The following is a 20,000-nucleotide window of genomic DNA, read 5'->3' on the forward strand; positions in this document are numbered from 1 at the left end:
GATGGTTGACGACTTTCTGATGCGGTTGCGGATGAAATAATTGCCTATCCGCGCATCTCTAGTGTCAACATAATGTTATTGCAAAAAAAATATGAATATGTATGATTTTTTTTTTATAGTAAACAAATAAAAAATTAATATTAATAAATGAATGGATGAATAAATAAATACATAAAGAAATAAAAGTCAGCTAATATTTTATCAAAGTTAGAACTATAACACCAACACTAATAATGACATGTTTATTTAATCATTCATTTAGCCAATGGTATATTTCCTGCTTTTAATCATTTCACAATTTAATTGATTATTTATTAAAATATTTAATTGATTACGAATTTAAGTAATTATTTAAAGATTTGTTTTATTTTTATATATATATATATATATATATATATATATATATATATATATATATATATATATATATATATATATATATATATATATATATATATATATATATATATGTCTGAAATATGTATTTATTTATTTATTTAAAAAAAAAAAAATTAATTATTTATTAAAATATTTAATTGATTACGAATTTAAGTAATTATTTAAAGATTTGTTTTATTTACTCATGAATTTATTTGGTCCTTGTCTGCACTTCACTGATTTATTTTGTCAGTCAAACTCAGCCATCATGAAATGAATGAATCGTAGAAAAATAGGATGATAAAAACGATGGAATGTAATTTTACATTAAATAAATTCACGACACATCTCTTAACACATTCATGTATTTATTTTCCAATTATTTAAAGATGTGTTTATTTAATGTTGTACATTCCCCCTGTTTATACAAAAATCACATGAAAGAAAATAGAAAAAACACAAACTCCCAATTTTACAATATTTAGAATTAGGGAGTGTGAATCTTTGGGTACCTAATGATAAAAAAATTATACATATATATATATATATATATATATATATATATATATATATATATATATATATATATATATATATATATATATATATATATATATATATATATATATATATGTGTATATATATACATATATATATGTGTATATATATATACATATATATATAAATATATATGTGTATATATATATGTATGTATATATATATGTATATATATACATATATATATATATATATAAATATATATGTGTATATATATATGTGTATATATATATATGTATGTATATATATATATATATATATATATATATATATATATATATTAAAAAAAATATATATATATATACACACACATATATATATATATATACAGTATATATATACATGTTACATGTTACAGGCACTGTTTGGAAACATTTATATATATATATGTATATATATATGTATATGTATATGTATATATATATATATATATATATACATATATATGTGTATATATATACATATATATATATATAAATATATATGTGTATATATATATGTATGTATATATGTATATATATATATATACATATATTTATATATATATACTATGCATATATATATATATATACGTATATATATATATATATATATATATATATATATATATATATTTAAAAAAAAAAAATATATATATATACACACACATATATATATACAGTATATATATACATGTTACATGTTACAGGCACTGTTTGGAAACATTTATATATATATATATATATGTATATATATATATATATATATGTATATGTATATATATATATATATATATATATATATATATATATACATATATATGTGTATATATATACATATATATATATATATAAATATATATGTGTATATATATATATATATATATATATACATACATATATTTATATATATATATACTATACATGTATATATATATATATATATGCGTATATATATATATATATATATATATATATATATATATATATATATATATATATTTAAAAAAAAATAAAAATATATATATATACACACATATATATACAGTATATATATACATGTTACGTGTTACAGGCACTGTTTGGAAACATTTAAGGTATGTAAATAAACATTTACAGAATATTTCTGTGTAAATAACTCATTTCACAAGGTATATATCTGTGGCTAATATATGGAAACACTTTTTTTCCCACCTTAAATTTAGTGGGTGGGGCTTGTATACTTATATAGTCTGGAAAAAAAGGCAGTGACAAAACCCGAGGTACCATGGTATTGTCCATCTTAGACTTGTTTTCATCAGCCATTAGGTGTCAGAACCGTGTTGGAAGCGTCGTCATGGATACGCTGCAGAAAAGGAGACGACAGGCAGGCAGAGCAGGGAGCAGTAAGACGGGTGCAGAGGTCGGACTTGGCCGGGCGACAGCCTGTCCAACTTCCAGCTGCCCGGCTTGCAGCACAGCGACACTTCCAGCCTACAGACAACATATTGATGATGAATATGTCTTTTATACACCTGAGATCTTGGCTACCTGCTGACACTCTGCAGGAACTTCCTCTGGTCTTGGTCCAGACACACGGCGAAGGTCTGGCCCTCAGTCCCACTGCTCACCTCCACTTTGTTTACCTTCTCCCCCGTGATGGAGACGTGCTGGCAGACACACGCACTTCATGAGGCGTTTGTGCTGGAAAGTTAGAGTAACTTTTTTTTTTTTTAAATTAAACCTTCACCTGCAGACTGGTACTCTTTTTGGACTTAGGAGGGCACTGCTTTTTCACCACTTCTCTCACTGACAGCCATAAGTTTTCACCTCTTGACCCTGGAGAGTCACAATTTAATATACATACATACATACTGTACATACATACATACATATATATATATGTCTTAATAAGGTTATCCAAAAAATAGTGCTCGATACCGTAGTAGAGCGCAATATATGTATGTGTGGGAAAAAAAATCACAAGACTATTTCATCTCTACAGGCCTGTTTCATGAGGGGGGGTACCCTCAATCATCAGGAGATTTTAATGGGAGCATTCACATACCATGGTTTATATAGGGCACAGAGTGGGTGGGTACAGGCTGGCGTAGGGGCGTGGTGATTGGCTCATGTGTTATCTAGGAGGTGTTTCCGTCTATGGCGGCATGTTGTTACAATTTCGCTGCGCTTGTTGAGGGATGACAGGTCTGGACGGTAAATAATAAACAGTTTCTCTTTCAAGCATAGGTTGCATCTTTTATTACCACTATTGTAAGGTGTGCTGGATGCAAGAATTTGCCATGTTATTGAATATTCAACATTATTGTCTTTGAGGTCCCAAATGTGTTTGCTGAGTTCTGTGGTATTTCGCAGGTTTTGGTTCCTGAAAGAAGCCTTGTGGTTGTTCCATCTGGTTTTGAATTCTCCCTTGGTTAATCCTACATATGTGTCGGATGTGTTAATGTCCTTGCGTATTACCTTAGATTGGTAGACAACTGATGTTTGTAAGCACCCCCCGTTGAGAGGGCAATCAGGTTTCTTTCGACAGTTACAGCCTTTGTTGGTTTTGGAGTCGCTCTGTCCGGGGGCCGACGGCTCATTTGCAATTGTTTTGTTGTGGTTTGAGATGATTTGTCGTATATTGTTCATGCAGCTGTAGCTCAATTTAATGTTGTTCTTGTTGAATACTTTTCTTAGGGTGTTGTCTTTGGGAAAGTGTTTGTCAATCAGATTGAGGAATTTGTGTCCAATGTTAGTTGAGACGTTTTTGCTGTATGGGGGGTTGTACCAGATGATGTCGTTTCGTTTTCTGTTCTTTTTTGGCCAATCACCACGCCCCTACACAGCCTGTACCCACCCACTCTGTGCCCTATACAAACCATGGTATGCGAATGCTCCCATTAAAATCTCCTGATGATTGAGGGTACCCCCCCTCATGAAACAGGCCTGTAGAGATGAAATAGTCTTGTGATTTTTTTTCCCACACATACATATATTGCGCTCTACTACGGTATCGAGCACTATTTTTTGGATAACCTTATTAAGACATATATATATATATATATATATATATATATACACACATACATACATACATGTATTCATAAATATATAAATACATTTATAGATACATGTATTCATAAATATATACATACATTCATAGAGACATGTATTCATGCATATATACATACATACATACATACACAGATACATCCATCCATCCATTTTCTACCGCTTATTCCCTTTGGGGTCGTGGGGGTGCTGGAGCCTATCTCAGCTACAATCGGGCGGAAGGCGGGGTACACCCTGGAAAAGTCTCCACCTCATCACAGGGCCAACACAGATAGACAGACAACATTCACACACTAGGGCCAATTTAGTGTTGCCAATCAACCTATCCCCAGGTGCATGTCTTTGGAGGTGGGAGGAAGCTGGAGTATCCGGAGGGAACCCACGCAGTTACGGGTAGAACATGCAAACTCCACACAGAAAGATCCCGAGCCCAGGATTGAACTCAGGGCTACTCAGGACCTTCGTATTGTGAGGCAGATGCACTAACCCCTCTGCCATCGTGCTGCCCTTACATAGATACACGTATTCATAATTATATACATATATGCATTCATAAATATATACATACATTCATAGATACATATATTTATGCATATATACATCATACATACATACATACATACTGTACATACATAGATACATGTTTTCATAATTATATACATACATACATAGATACATGTATTCATAAATACTGTATATACATACATAATAGATACATGTATTCATGCATATATACATACATACATGTATTCATAATTAAATACATACGTACATATATTCATACATACAGTATATACATACATACATGTATTCATACATACATGCAGATATATATACATAAAAATATGTATATACACATGCGTACATACCAGTGACGTGCAGTCACTAGAGGCAGGTGAGGCGGGGCCTCACCTGCCATCATGGAAAGAAAAAAAATGTAAAAAGAAAAAAAAATTCATTAAATTGTTATATGTATGCAGTAGAGATGCGCGGTTTGCGGACACAACCGCGGAGTCCGCGGATTATCCGCGGATCGGGCGGATGAAATAAAAAAAAATAAGATTTTATCCGCTCGCGGGTCGGGTCGGGCGGATTAATTAGATATTTTATTTTTTTTATTTATTTTTTTTTTGCGGGTGGCAGTTAAACCAATTGGTAAATATATATACATAGTTAAATGTTGTTACCCACATACGAAAAACGAGCAGGCACCTGCAGCATATGCCACAACAGAAGAAAAAAAAAGAAAAGAGATGGACACTTTTACGGAGCGGAGAAGGGACGCCTCGCCGGGGTCCGGGACCGAGGCCCCTTCCCCCGAGAGGGCCCCACCGGGAGCCGTAGCTGAGGCGATCCACGAGAAGGGCCCGACGCACGTCCAGGGTCACTACCGCGCCCACCGCACCGACACCCCGCCTCGTCCGCTTTCGCCGCGGCCGGCGTCACGCGCAGCAGGTAAGCAGCTTACCTGCCCGCCACCCCCGTGGCCGGGGGCTCGTAACATGGGTCACTCCGCGCGCTCCGCCCGCGCAGCTTACCTGCTTGCCACCCCTGTTGCCGGGGGCGCGTAACAGGGGTCACTCCGCGCGCAGTGCGCTCACGAAAGGGGTGGGGCTCACCCTGGTTGATATAGAGAGCAGGACGGTGGCCATGGGAGTCGGAACCCGCTAAGGAGTGTGTAACAACCCACCTGCCGAATCAACTAGCCCTGAAAATGGATGGCGCTGGAGCGTGGGCCCATACCCGGCCGTCGCCGGCAGCGAGACGCGCTTGGAGGTGCGCTCAGCGCGGCTCCCATATGATTGCGCACTGGTGTGCGTCTGGGTCGTGACAGCGTGGCACGCGCAAGTCTGTGCTCCATTGGATCAGTCTCCTTTCTTTAACAGGCAAAAGCTTTATAACCTCACCATACCTGCCAACTTTTAAATCAGAAAAACCTAGTAGCCAGGGTCCAAGGGCCGCAGGCCCCGGTAGGTCCAGGACAAAGTCCTGGTGGAGGGTTCAGGGCTTCGCCCCCCGACGCAAAATGATTATTAGCATTCAGACAGGTTAAAATGTTGCTAAAACCATCACTTTTCTATCAGTCACAGTGACTTTTCAAAACAAAAATATTACAGCAAAAATCATATGGGTTGATTGACATGTTTATTCTGTAAGCTAACTTCAATAGTTTGAAATTGTTTTGACAGTTAATGCCAGTTATCCTGTCAACCTTTCACAAGACTTCAATTTGTTAATTGAAAGTATAAATAGTATAAACACTTTTAACAGTATGTCGTGCTGTGAAATACAGCCGACACGCGCACCAAACACGAAGCAAGGCCATGGTGCAGGAGAACAAAGGACTTCTTTCATTTAAGGTTTGTGATAAACCATCAAACTCATTCGTTAAAAGGACTCTATAGTAATATAAAGCGAATTTTTCTGGACATTATCATGCAAGAAAAGTTTATTTTTGGGATCGCGATCACCGCGTAATGATTTTTAAAGGTTGCATTACAAACATTTAACTGTACCATGTGATCAGCCAGTGCGATTGGAAGTCCATGCTCAATTATTGCCTCCGTAAATAAAACTTCGGCATTTATCACATCCAAAGAATCTGTTTGGGCGACGAAAAACGTTGAAAGTTTTCCACTTGTATCGCTAGCAACGGCATTAGACTTGTGTTTTTTTGTCCCAACGTGGTCTTTTACATCGCTAATTCCTCCGTGTCCGATCGAAAAATCTTGTCTGCACAAGGTGCAATTTGCGTAGTTTTCACCCTTTTTTTTTTTAAATTAATATTAGATATATAACAACGGGCGGATGGCGGGCGGGTGCAGTTCTGATCAAACGTTACATCGGGTGGATGGCGGATGGTTGACGACTTTCTGACGCGGTTGCGGATTAAATAAATTGCCTATCCGCGCATCTCTAGTATGCAGTGATTATACTATGAAGTTATTTTCCATTTAACTTCACCAGTTTTAGATTATTTTCATTCAAAATCGCTGAATTTTCACATTTGCCGTTCAAATACTGAGAAGAGACGGTGCGGTGAACAGCAGCCAGTTGAGGCACGTCACTCAGTGCCTCAACATGGACGGACTCGGCTAACTGCTGGCCTGCGGTGCAGTGAGACCATATTGCTATATAATTATATTATACATTTCCATAGTTTAGTTAGCTGAGGTATATAATGTACAGTGTATTTTGTCAACAACTGTATGTGTGTAACGTATTTCTTGTGCGGAGCGATCATAAAACGGCTGCAAAAGACGCACTGGCTGAGGCTCGCCTCCTGCACCCCCGCCGTAGAATTGTTATATCAACTAAAGCCCACACTTAAACTTTCCACGTGCAAGATTGAATGTATTTAAAAAAGTTATTTCATAAGAAGCCAAAAAGTGCAAAAACAATAATGTTCGTGTTGGAGGAGTTGTGAATGACTGCAGGGCCACAACATTAGGTACACCTGCAGACTGCAGGTGTATCTAATTCACAACTCCTCCAACATAAACATTATTGTTTTTGCACTTTTTGGCTACTTATTAAATAACTTTTGTAACCTATTTTTATGGGCTTTCCTATTTGTGATGTTAAGTTCCTGTTATGCACTGTTATACAGTATATGCCTTGAGCTCTTATTTTGAAGGCGCCATGAGCGGAAGTGATGACACGTTGGAGTGGAGCGGAGGTTTTTGAAAGAAGGTAAATAAAGTGGTCCTCGTGTAAACTGGAGCCTCCGTGTTTGTTATTTTGTAGTTTCATACAGTATAGGCCACATTTATAAACCCTCGGTTACACTTTTTTAAATAGATTCAATCTTGCACGAGGAAAGTTTAAGTGAGGGCTTTAGTTGATATAACACACCCGTTCATTAATCCAGCACAACAGCGGCGAATGGACTTTATTTCTAAGTAAAGGTAAGACCATAATAACGTTTTTTTTTATTAAATGTGCTTTTTTGTGTGCTACAGTTTGTATGTGTAAAGTTAAAGTTAAGTTAAAGTAGCAATGATTGTCACACACACACTAGGTGTGGTGAAATTTGTCCTCTGCATTTGACCCATCCCCTTCATCACCCCCTGGGAGGTGAGGGGAGCAGTGGGCAGCAGCGGCGCCGCGCCCGGGAATAATTTTTGGTGATTTAACCCCCAATTCCAAGCCTTGATGCTGAGTGCCAAGCAGGGAAGAATGCTGGTATGAGCTTTTAAACATAACCCGTTAACTGCTGCCAATCAAATGGTGAATAAGATACTCTTTAGGGTTCATATGTTTGTAAATCTGACTGTGATGAAGTCAGTGCCTCACCAGCCATCAACCTCACCGCACGTCACTGCCTAAATACCGACATAAAATACTACACGGTCTAGCTCCATCCTATCTTGCTGATTGTATTGTACCATATGTCCCGGCAAGAAATCTGCCTTCAGAGCCCCTCCAAAAAGTTTGCGGGCTATAGAGCGTTTTCTATTGGGGCTCCAGTACTCTGGAATGCCCATCCATCCATCCATCTTCTTCCGCTTATCCGAGGTCAGGTCGCGGGGGCAGCAGCCTAAGCAGGGAAGCCCAGACTTCCCTCTCCCCAGCCACTTCGTCCAGCTCCTCCCGGGGGATCCCGAGGCGTTCCCAGGCCAGCCGGGAGACATAGTCTTCCCAACGTGTCCTGGGTCTTCCCCGTGGCCTCCTACCGGTCAAACGTGCCCTAAACACCTCCCGAGGGAGGCGATCGGGTGGCATCCTGACCAGATGCCCGAACCACCTCATCTGGCTCCTCTCCATGTGGAGGAGCAGCGGCTTTACTTTGAGCTCCCCCCGGATGACAGAGCTTCTCACCCTATCTCTAAGGGAGAGCCCCGCCACCCGGCGGAGGAAACTCATTTCGGCCGCTTGTACCCGTGATCTTGTCCTTTCGGTCATAACCCAAAGCTCATGACCATAGGTGAGGATGGGAACGTAGATCGACCGGTAAATCGAGAGCTTTGCCTTCCGGCTCAGCTCCTTCTTCACCACAACGGATCGATACAGCGTCCGCATTACTGAAGACGCCGCACCGATCCGCCTGTCGATCTCACCATCCACTCTTCCCTCACTCGTGAACAAGACTCCGAGGTACTTGAACTCCTCCACTTGGGGCAAGATCTCCTCCCCAACCCGGAGATGTCACTCCACCCTTTTCCGGGCGAGAACCATGGACTCGGACTTGGAGGTGCTGATTCTCATCCCAATCGCTTCACACTCGGCTGCGAATTGATCCAGCGAGAGCTGAAGATCCTGGCCAGATGAAGCCATCAGGACCACATCATCTGCAACCTTGTGTGCGCTCATGATGGGGTAACCAAACTAGATTATTTTGAATATTTATTCCCTTTTTTACATTTAGTATATTTAAATATACTGTGTTTTATGTTTTTTTCTTCTTTTTGGAACATGTACTATACATATAATACAATAAAGTCCCATATAAAATGATGTTTCTAGCAATACTTTAATTTTGCCTTTGAAAGGAAAACTCCATTAGTGGAGCTGGACACAAAACGAACGACGGTGTTATTTTAAAATATTTACTTGCGATCTTGTTTAATTGGAAGCTGGCTCGCCCCCCCATCACACGGCCGTTGGATTAGAGAGGTTCTCTACGATCTAAAACTGGAAAAACTTAGGTTTTCGCCAAAGGGCTCGGTTCAAGCATTTGAAAGCTCATGGAGCCCTTTTTTGCTATATGTCAACTCTCTTGACCTATGCCCAGACGCAGATGAGGAATAATCTCCCTTTTATTTATTAGTATTATTTTATCCTATTTTTTATTTTATTATATATTATTATTATTATTATTAATTTTTATTTTATTTCATTATTATATATATATATATTTTTTATATATATATCTGTCTGTCTCTGGCCGCGTATGTGTGTGTGTGTGTGAGAATGTGTCTGTATTTGTCGTCTTGTTACATAATTGCGCCATTTGTCCCTCGTTAGTGGGACCTGTAGACTCTGCAACATCGCGTGGACATCGGGGGCGGTACCTCTGGATTGGCAGACCGGGGTGGTGGTTCCTCTCTTTAAGAAGGGGAACCGGAGGGTGTGTTCTAACTATCGTGGGATCACACTCCTCAGCCTTCCCGGTAAGGTCTATTCAGGTGTACTGGAGAGGAGGCTACGCCGGATAGTCGAACCTCGGATTCAGGAGGAACAGTGTGGTTTTCGTCCTGGTCGTGGAACTGTGGACCAGCTCTATACTCTCGGCAGGGTCCTTGAGGGTGCATGGGAGTTTGCCCAACCAGTCTACATGTGCTTTGTGGACTTGGAGAAGGCATTCGACCGTGTACCCCGGGAAGTCCTGTGGGGAGTGCTCAGAGAGTATGGGGTAACGGACTGTCTTATTGTGGCGGTTCGCTCCCTGTATAATCGGTGTCAGAGCTTGGTCCGCATTGCCGGCAGTAAGTCGGACACATTTCCAGTGAGGGTTGGACTCCGCCAGGGCTGCCCTTTGTCACCGATTCTGTTCATAACCTTTATGGACAGAATTTCTAGGCGCAGTCAGGGCGTTGAGGGTATCTGGTTTGGTGGCTGCAGGATTAGGTCTCTGCTTTTTGCAGATGATGTGGTCCTGATGGCTTCATCTGGCCAAGATCTTCAGCTCTCACTGGATCAGTTCGCAGCCGAGTGTGAAGCGACTGGGATGAGAATCAGCACCTCCAAATCCGAGTCCATGGTTCTCGCCCGGAAAAGGGTGGAGTGCCATCTCCGGGTTGGGGAGGAGATCTTGCCCCAAGTGGAGGAGTTCAAGTACCTCGGAGTCTTGTTCACGAGTGAGGGAAGAGTGGATCGTGAGATCGACAGGCGGATCGGTGCGGCATCTTCAGTAATGCGGACGCTGTATCGATCCGTTGTGGTGAAGAAGGAGCTGAGCCAGAAGGCAAAGCTCTCGATTTACCGGTCGATCTACGTTCCCATCCTCACCTATGGTCATGAGCTTTGGGTCATGACCGAAAGGACAAGATCACGGGTACAAGCGGCCGAAATGAGTTTCCTCCGCCGGGTGGCGGGGCTCTCCCTTAGAGATAGGGTGAGAAGCTCTGCCATCCGGGGGGAGCTCAAAGTAAAGCCGCTGCTCCTCCATATCGAGAGGAGCCAGATGAGGTGGTTCGGGCATCTGGTCAGGATGCCACCCGAACGCCTCCCTCGGGAGGTGTTTCGGGCACGTCCGACCGGTAGGAGGCCACGGGGAAGACCCAGGACACGTTGGGAAGACTATGTCTCCTGGCTGGCCTGGGAACGCCTCGGGATCCACCGGGAGGAGCTGGACGAAGTGGCTGGGGAGAGGGAAGTCTGGGCTTCCCTGCTTAGGCTGCTGCCCCCGCGACCCGACCTCGGATAAGCGGAAGAAGATGGATGGATGGATGGATAGTGGGACCTGAGTGGGGTGGGAGGGTGGGTGGGTGGCTTGAGTTTTAAGGGAAAGGGTGTGAATCGTTTACTAACTTTAAAATTGTACTGTTTTGACTGTCTGTTTGAAAATGCCAATAAAAAAAGTTGGGAAAAAATATATATATATTTACTTGCAGTACGCAATGTTGACCACAAGATGTCAGTGTTTCCCACCGAAGTGCCTCGCTGAGCCTCCTGTGCTCCGGAGAGGAGTGAGCGGACCCCCCTTTTGTCTTCCCCGCAGCCCGGCGTGGATGGAGTGGGGCAGAGCGAGTTCAGGGTGGGCAGAAGTGTGACAGAGTGAGGACACTCACGCACACCGCATTTTTTTTTTATTCGAAAGGGGGGCAAAAAATCCTGAAAGTGGTGGTTTTGTCTTTTTAATTAATGACAGCGCAGTTTTGACGGAAGTTGCTTGGTAAGAACGTACACGTCAATCAATCATATTTGATATTTTCATTGACGTTTCTTGTCTCCTGCCAGGCGAGGAGCAAACATGCGGAGGGTTTCGGAGCTGTGGCTCACCTCGGTGACACTTCACCTCCTCGCCCGGGGGGTGTTGGCGGGATACGGGCAGCTGAGCATGTTCGCCGCCCAGTCCTCCCCTCCCGACCCGTGCTACGACGAGAACGGCAGCCCTCGGAGGTGCATCCCGGACTTCGTCAACTCCGCCTTCGGCAAGGACGTGCGCGTCTCCAGCACCTGCGGCTCCCCGGCGGCCAGGTACTGCGTGGTGGCGGAGAAGGGCGAGGACCGGACGCGGGACTGCCACACCTGCGACGCGCAAGACCCCAAGAAGTCGCACCCGGCGGCGTACCTGACGGACCTGAACAACCCGCACAACCTCACCTGCTGGCAGTCGGAGAATTACGCGCAGTTCCCGCAGAACGTCACCCTCACCCTGTCGCTGGGGAAGAAGTTCGAGGTCACCTACGTCAGCCTGCAGTTCTGCTCGCCCAGACCGGAGTCCATGGCCATATACAAGTCCATGGACTACGGCAAGTCCTGGGTTCCCTTCCAGTTCTACTCCACCCAGTGCAAGAAGATGCACAACCGGCAGAACAAGGCGGTGATCACCAAGCAGAACGAGCAGGAGGCCATCTGCACGGACTCCCACACCGACATGCACCCTCTCACCGGCGGCCTCATCGCCTTCAGCACCCTGGACGGCCGACCCTCCGCGCACGACTTCGACAACTCCCCCGTGCTCCAGGACTGGGTGACGGCCACCGACATCAAAGTGATCTTCAGCCGGCTGCACACCTTCGGGGACGAGAACGAGGACGACTCGGAGCTGGCCCGAGACTCGTACTACTACGCCGTGTCGGACCTGCAGGTGGGCGGACGGTGCAAGTGCAACGGCCACGCGTCCAAGTGCGTCAAGGACCGGGACGGACACCTGGTGTGCGAGTGCAAGCACAACACGGCGGGGCCCGAGTGCGACAGGTGCAAGCCTTTCCACTACGACCGCCCGTGGCAGCGCGCCACGGCCAGGGAAGCCAACGAGTGTGTCGGTAAGACCACATCCCATTTTTCCCTCCTACATTCACTACCGAAAATGAGCCCCTTTACGCACGAGAATAATAAAAAAAAAAAGAAGAATATTCTGCATTCCACAGGTTCACGCCGAAATGAGTGTACATAATAATATATATTTAATATTCAAAATTGTAATATAATGTATAATAAAACTATTTTCATATTATAATGTCATAAACAAATATTCAATAGAGAAATTATTGCACTTTTAAGGTTAAAACATAAACAGAAAACGGGTCTAAAGCTAAAAACACATACAAATGATCAGAATATAATATAATATAATAGAATATATCTTCATTGTACAACGAAATTGCAAGCAAACTAATTTAGTGCACATTCATAATAACACATAATAACATGGTACTCAGATAAATAGATAAACATACATAAAACAGGCATATTTAGAATCAGAATCAGAATCAGAATCAGAATCAGAATCAGCTTTATTGTCATTACGCAAGGTAACGAGATTGAGGCCATTCCATACAGTGCGATGTGTGCATGCTAGAAAAACAATGTGCAAATATATAAAAATATAAAAAAATGTAGAAGTGCAATGAATATGGTGTGAAATGAATATATACATGAAAAAAAACCAAAAAAAAAAACAGGGTGGTTGGTGGAATGGGTTATTGCACCGAAGAGAAGGCAGTTATGAGGGACAATGGGGCAGTCCGTTCAGGATGGTTATGGCCCTGGGGAAGAAGCTGTTCTTTAGCCTGTTTGTTTTGGTTTTAATGCACCTGTAGCGCTTCCCAGAGGGCAGCAGGTGGAACAGGTCAGAGCCAGGGTGGGTGCTGTCCTTGATGATGGCACTGGCTCTGTTGAGGCAGCGGGAGGTGAATGCTGAAATTATTCCAATAAAAATGCAGATTAAAAAACAAAAATGCAAAAAAATAACGACTAGAAGAGTCAATTCCTGAGGGAATTGGGTGTGAATGCTCCAATGCTGAAGTTGAAGTTAAATGCTGATAGAATGTAGTATGAATGGAAGGATAGCTTAAATGGGTTGAATGTTGAAGAGTTAGAATTTCCAGGAAAACCGGAATTTGGTTTGGAACTTTGAAAGTGGAAAGGTTGAAGAGGGTTGAAAAATGTGGAAAGGAGTAGTCGACAGAAAAAAGGGTGAAAAAAGGTTTAGAAAAAAAATGGATTTCTGGGAATTCCTGGAATTTTTTTTTAGAACTTGGAAAAAAGGATAGTTGGAATGTTCAGGATGAGTGGAATGTGTTGATGTTGGAATGGTTTGAATCGGATGAAAAATGTGGGAATTGTGCAACTTGGAAAGAAGAATGTCCCATTGATTTCAATGGGAATTTCCCAACAATTGGGGAATTTCGGGAAAAGCGGATTTTTTTTTAAAAAGGTAAAAAAACAAAAACTTGAATGGTCTGAAAATGGTTGGTGTTGGAAGTAGTCGCCAGAAAAAAGGGTGGAAATAGGGCTTTGGAAAACCAGGAATTCAGGAAAATCCTGGAATTTTTTTGAACTTGGAAAATAGGTAGTTTAAATGTCTAGGATGAGTGCAATGTGTTGAAGGTGGAATGGTTTGAATCGGTTGAAAAATGTGGGAATTGTGCAACTTGGAAAAATGTCCCGTTCATTTCAATGGGAACTTCCTGGAATTTTGGGAAAAGCGGGATTAAAAAAAAAAATTGATTAGGAGCATGAATGTCCTGAATGAGCTGAATTGGTTGGTGTTGGAATTGTTTAAATCGGTCAAGAAATGTTGAAGTAGTAACAGTTTATTAATTGAGAAATTGTATCATGAAATTCCTGGAATTTCGGGAAAACCGGGAATTTTTCAAGTTCTTAAACCAACTTGTTTTTTTTGTCCTGACTAAGAGGAATGTTTTGATGGTGGTACAGTTGAAATGGGATGGAAAATGTAAAAGGAGTAGTCAAACAAAAAAAGGTTGCAAATAGGGTTAGAAAAAAACCAAACAGGAATTCCTGGAAATGTGTTGAACACGGGAAAATGGTAGTTTGAATGTCCAGGATGAATTGAATGTGTTGAAGGTGGAATGGTTTGAATAGGTTGAAGAATGTGGGAATTGTGGAAGTTTAAAAATGGACAATTCATTTTGAATGAAAAAAATAAAATAAAATGGTAATCCAGGATTTTTTTTTTTTAGAATTGTTGAAATAGAGCACACAATTCCCAAACAGGCTGAATATTTTGAATTGGGAACAGTTTGAATCAGATGAAAAATGTGGGAATTGTGGAACTTTGAAGAATGTCCCATTGATTTCAATGGGAATTTCCCAACAATTGGGGAATTTCGGGAAAAGCGGATTTTTTTTTTGAAAAAGGTAAAAAAACAACAACTTGAATGGTCTGAAAATGGTTGGTGTTGGAATTTTTCAAATCGGTTGTGAAATGTTGAATTGAGAAATAGTATTACGGAATTCCTGGAATTTTGGGAAAATCTGGAATTTTTCAAGTTCTTAAACCAACGTGTTTTTTTTGTCTTGACTAAGAGGAATGTTTTGATGGTGATGAAATGGGATGAAACATGTAAAAGGAGTAGTTAAACGAAAAAGTTAGATACAATTAAGTTAGAAAAAAAACAGGAATTCCTGGAAACGTGGAAAATGGTAGTTTGAATGTCCAGGGTGAATTGAATGTGTTGAGGGTGGAATGGTTTGAATCGGTTGAAGAATGTGGGAATTGTGGAAGTTTGAAAAATTGACAATTCATTTTGAATGGGAAAAAATAAAATAAAAAGAATTATGGGAAATCCTGGAATTTTTTTTAGAATTTTTGAAGTAGTGCACACAATTCCCAAACAGGCTGAATATTTTGAATTGGGAACAGTTTGAATCAGATGAAAAATGTGGGAATTGTGGAACTTTGAAGAATGTCCCATTGATTTCAATGGGAATTTCCCAACAATTGGGGAATTTCGGGAAAAGCGGATATTTTTTTTGAAAAAGGTAAAAACAAACAAACTTGAATGGTCTGAAAATGGTCGGTGTCGGAATTTTTCAAATCGGTTGAGAAATGTTGAATTGAGAAATAGTATTACGGAATTCCTGGAATTTTTGGGAAAATCGGGAATTTTTCCAGTTCAAAAAACAACTTTGTTTTTTGTCCTGATTAAGAGGAATGTTTTGAAGTGGGTTGAAAAATGTGGAAGGAGTAGTCGCCAGAAAAAAGGGTGGAAATAGGGCTTTGGAAAACCAGGAATACAGGAAAATCCTGGAATTTTTTTGCACTTGGAAAAAAGGTAGTTTAAATGTCTAGGATGAGTGCAATGTGTTGAAGGTGGAATGGTTTGAATCGGTTGAAAAATGTGGGAATTGTGCAACTTGGAAAAATGTCCCGTTCATTTCAATGAGAACTTCCTGGAATTTTGGGAAAAGCGGGATTAAAAAAAAATTGATTAGGAGCATGAATGTCCTGAATGAGCTGAATTGGTTGGTGTTGGAATTGTTTAAATCGGTCAAGAAATGTTGAAGTAGTAACAGTTTATTAATTGAGAAATGGTATGATGAAATTCCTGGAATTTCGGGAAAACCGGGAATTTTTCAAGTTCTTAAACCAACTTGTTTTTTTTGTCCTGACTAAGAGGAATGTTTTGATGGTGGTATAGTTGAAATGGGATGGAAAATGTAAAAGGAGTAGTCAAACAAAAAAAGGTTGCAAATAGGGTTAGAAAAAAACCAAACAGGAATTCCTGGAAATGTGTTGAACGCGGGAAAATTGTAGTTTGAATGTCCAGGATGAATTGAATGTGTTGAAAGTGGAATGGTTTGAATCGGTTGAAGAATGTGGGAATTGTGAAAGTTTGAAAAATTGACAATTCATTTTGAATGAGAAAAAGAAAAAAAAAGGAATTATGGGAAATCCTGGAATTTTTTTTAGAATTGTTGAAATAGAGCACACAATTCCCAAACAGGCCGAATATTTTGAATTGGGAACAGTTTGAATCAGATGAAAAATGTGGGAATTGTGGAACTTTGAAGAATGTCCCATTGATTTCAATGGAATTTCCCAACAATTGGGGAATTTCGGGAAAAGCTGATTTTTTTTTTTTGAAAAAGGTAAAAAAAAAAAACTTGAATGGTCTGAAAATGGTTGGTATTGGAATTTTTCAAATCGGTTGATAAATGTTGAATTGAGAAATAGTATTACGGAATTTCTGGAATTTTGGGAAAATCGGGAATTTTTCCAGTTCAAAAAACAACTTTGTTTTTTGTCCTGATTAAGAGGAATGTTTTGAAGTGGGTTGAAAAATGTGGAAGGAGTAGTCGCCAGAAAAAAGGGTGGAAATAGGGCTTTGGAAAACCAGGAATTCAGGAAAATCCTGGAATTTTTTTGAACTGGGAAAAAAGGTAGTTTAAATGTCTAGGATGAGTGCAATGTGATGGAGGTGGAATGGTTTGACTCGGTTGAAAAATGTGGGAATTGTGCAACTTGGAAAAATGTCCCGTTCATTTCAATGGGAACTTCCTGGAATTTTTGGGAAAAGCGGAATTAAAAAAAAATTGATTAGGAGCATGAATGTCCTGAAAGAGCTGAATTGGTTGGTGTTGGAATTGTTTAAATCAGTCAAGAAATGTTGAAGTAGTAACAGTTTATTAATTGAGAAATGGTATGATGAAATTCCTGGAATTTCGGGAAAACCGGGAATTTTTCAAGTTCTTAAACCAACTTGTTTTTTTGGGGTTGTGACTAAGAGGAATGTTTTGATGGTGGTACAGTTGAAATGGGATGAAAATGTAAAAGGAGTAGTCAAACAAAAAAGTTAGATAAAATTAAGTTAGAAAAAAAAACAGGAATTCCTGGAAACCTGGGAAAATTGTAGTTTGAATGTCCAGGATGAATTGAATGTGTTCTGGTTTGATTCGGTTGAAGAATGTGGGAATTGTGGAAGTTTGAAAAATTGACAATTCATTTTGAATGGGAAAAAGAAAAAAAAAGGAATTATGGGAAATCCGGGAATTTTTTTTTTTAGAATTGTTGAAATAGAGCACACAATTCTCAAATAGGCTGACTATTTTGAATTGGGAACAGTTTGAATCAGATGAAAAATGTGGGAAGTGTGGAACTTTGAAGAATGTCCCATTCCCATTCATTGGGAATTTCCCCAAAATTTGGGAATTTCGGGAAAAGCGGATTTTTTTGGAAAATGGTCAAACAAATTTGAATGTTCAGAACGAGTTGAATTGGTTGGTGTTGGAATTTTTCAAATCAGTCAAGAAATGTTGAGGTAGTAACATTTTTAATTGAGAAATGGTATTAAGGAATTCCTGGAATTTTGGGAAAACTGGGAATTTTTCCACTTCCAAAAGCAACTTTGTTTTTTGTCCTGATGAAGAGGAATGTTTTGATGGTGGAACCGTTGAAGTGTGTCGAAAAATATGGGAGGAGTAGTCGACAGAAAAAAGGGTGGAAATAAGGCTTTGGAAAACCAGGAATTCTGGAAAATCCTGGAATTTTTTTGAACTTGGAAAAGTGGTGGAATGTGTTGAAGGTGGAATGGTTTGAATAGGTAGAAAAATGTTTGAAATGGCGGAAGTTTGAAAAATGGACAATTCATTTTGAATGGGAAAAAGAAAAAAAAAAGGAATTATGGGAAATGAAAAATGTGGGAAGTGTGGAACTTTGAAGAATGTCCCATTCCCATTCATTGGGAATTTCCCCAAAATTTGGGAATTTCGGGAAAAGCGGATTTTTAAAAAAAATGGTCAAACAAATTTGAATGTTCAGAACGAGTTGAATTGGTTGGTGTTGGAATTTTTCAAATCAGTCAAGAAATGTTGAGGTAGTAACATTTTTAATTGAGAAATGGTATTAAGGAATTCCTGGAGTTTTTGGAAAACTGGGAATTTTTCCAATTCCAAAAACAACTTTGTTTTTTGTCCTGATGAAGAGGAATGTTTTGATGGTGGAACCGTTGAAGTGTGTCAAAAAAATATGGGAGGAGTAGGGTGGAAATAAGGCTTTGGAAAACCAGGAATTCTGGAAGATCCTGGAATTTTTTTGAACTTGGAAAAGTGGTGGAATGTGTTGAAGGTGGAATGGTTTGAATAATGTTTGAAATAGTGGAAGTTTGAAAAATTTCATTTTGAAATGGGAAAAATGTCCCGGAAAACATGGAATTCTGGGAAATTCGGGAATTTTTAAAAGTTTTCATGGGAAAGCCCGCAATTCCCGAATAGGCTGTCTGCCTTGCTTTTAATGAATATTTGGGCCTACTACGCTACTGTATACGAATGGGAATTGAAAACTGGTTCTGTCCAAGTGTATCAATTCTTTGGAATTGCTTGCTATTTTATAAACGCAATTCTTTTTTTATTTACTTTTTTTTTTTAAACCTTTATTTATAATATTCAACATTTACATACAAGCAAAACCGGGAATTTTTCCAGTTCAAAAAGCAACTTCGATTTTTTTTTGGTCCTGACTGAAAGGAATGTTTGGACGGTGGAACGGTTGAAGTGGGTTGAAAAATGTGGAAGAAGTAGTCGACAGAAAAAAGGGTGAAAAAAGGTGTTGAAATTTTTTTTTTGGAACTTGGAAAAATGATAGTTTGAATGTCCAGGATGAGTGGAATGTGTTGAAGGTGGAATGATTTGAATCGGTTGAACAATGTGGAAATGGTGAAAGTTTGAAAAATGGCCAATATCGTTTTGAATGAGAAAAATGTCCCGGAAAACCTGGAATTCTGCGAAATCTGGGAATTTTTGGAATTTGTGGGAATTGTGCAACTTGGAAAAATGTCCCGTCCATTTTAATGGGAACTTCCTGATAATTTTGGGGAAAGCGGGATTGTTTTGAAAATGATTAGGAGCATGAATGTCCTGAATGAGCTGAATTGGTTGGTGTTGGAATTGTTTAAATCGGTCAAGAAATGTTGAAGTAGTAACAGTTTTTTAATTGAAAAATTGTATTAGGCAATTTCGGAAAACTGGAAATTTTTGATGTTCTTAATCCAACTTGTTTTTTTTGTCCTGACTAAGAAGAATGTTTTGATAGTGGAACGATTGAAATGGGTCAAAACATTTGAAAGGAATCATCGCACTAAAAAAGGTTGGAAATAAGGCTAGATAAAAACAGGAATT

At 39.7% G+C, this 20,000-nt stretch overlaps 2 protein-coding genes across 2 annotated transcripts in view; one reads left to right on the plus strand and one right to left on the minus strand.

Moving 5' to 3' along the window:
- Window positions 1-2,209: 2,209 nt before the first annotated feature.
- On the minus strand, window positions 2,210-11,885 carry LOC133615733 (phosphoinositide 3-kinase regulatory subunit 5-like). The gene is made up of 5 exons (XM_061974529.2): window positions 11,868-11,885; window positions 11,519-11,696; window positions 2,644-2,732; window positions 2,445-2,563; window positions 2,210-2,387 (listed from the first exon to the last, which is right to left on the minus strand). Exons 1-5 carry the CDS (start codon window positions 11,883-11,885, stop codon window positions 2,249-2,251), a joined length of 543 nt encoding a protein of 180 aa, XP_061830513.2. The 3' UTR covers window positions 2,210-2,248.
- The window catches only part of ntn1b (netrin 1b), a 206,059-nt gene continuing 197,751 nt past the window's right edge, over window positions 11,693-20,000 (plus strand). The window contains exons 1-2 of the mRNA XM_061973861.2: window positions 11,693-11,805; window positions 11,871-12,901. Coding sequence (XP_061829845.2) covers window positions 11,884-12,901 — 1,018 coding nt within the window. The 5' untranslated portion in view covers window positions 11,693-11,805; window positions 11,871-11,883. The remainder of the gene's footprint in view (window positions 11,806-11,870; window positions 12,902-20,000) is intronic.

This window comes from Nerophis lumbriciformis, linkage group LG22 (genome assembly GCF_033978685.3).
Source record: "Nerophis lumbriciformis linkage group LG22, RoL_Nlum_v2.1, whole genome shotgun sequence".
Taxonomy (NCBI): Eukaryota; Metazoa; Chordata; class Actinopteri; order Syngnathiformes; family Syngnathidae; genus Nerophis; species Nerophis lumbriciformis.

Coding starts and splice junctions, on each gene's coding strand:
- LOC133615733 (XM_061974529.2), bottom strand. Junction 2,733..11,518: donor GTCAACATTGCGTACTGCAA/GTAAATATATAT, acceptor GTGACTCTCCAG/GGTCAAGAGGTGAAAACTTA. Junction 2,564..2,643: donor AAAAGAGTACCAGTCTGCAG/GTGAAGGTTTAA, acceptor TGTGTCTGCCAG/CACGTCTCCATCACGGGGGA.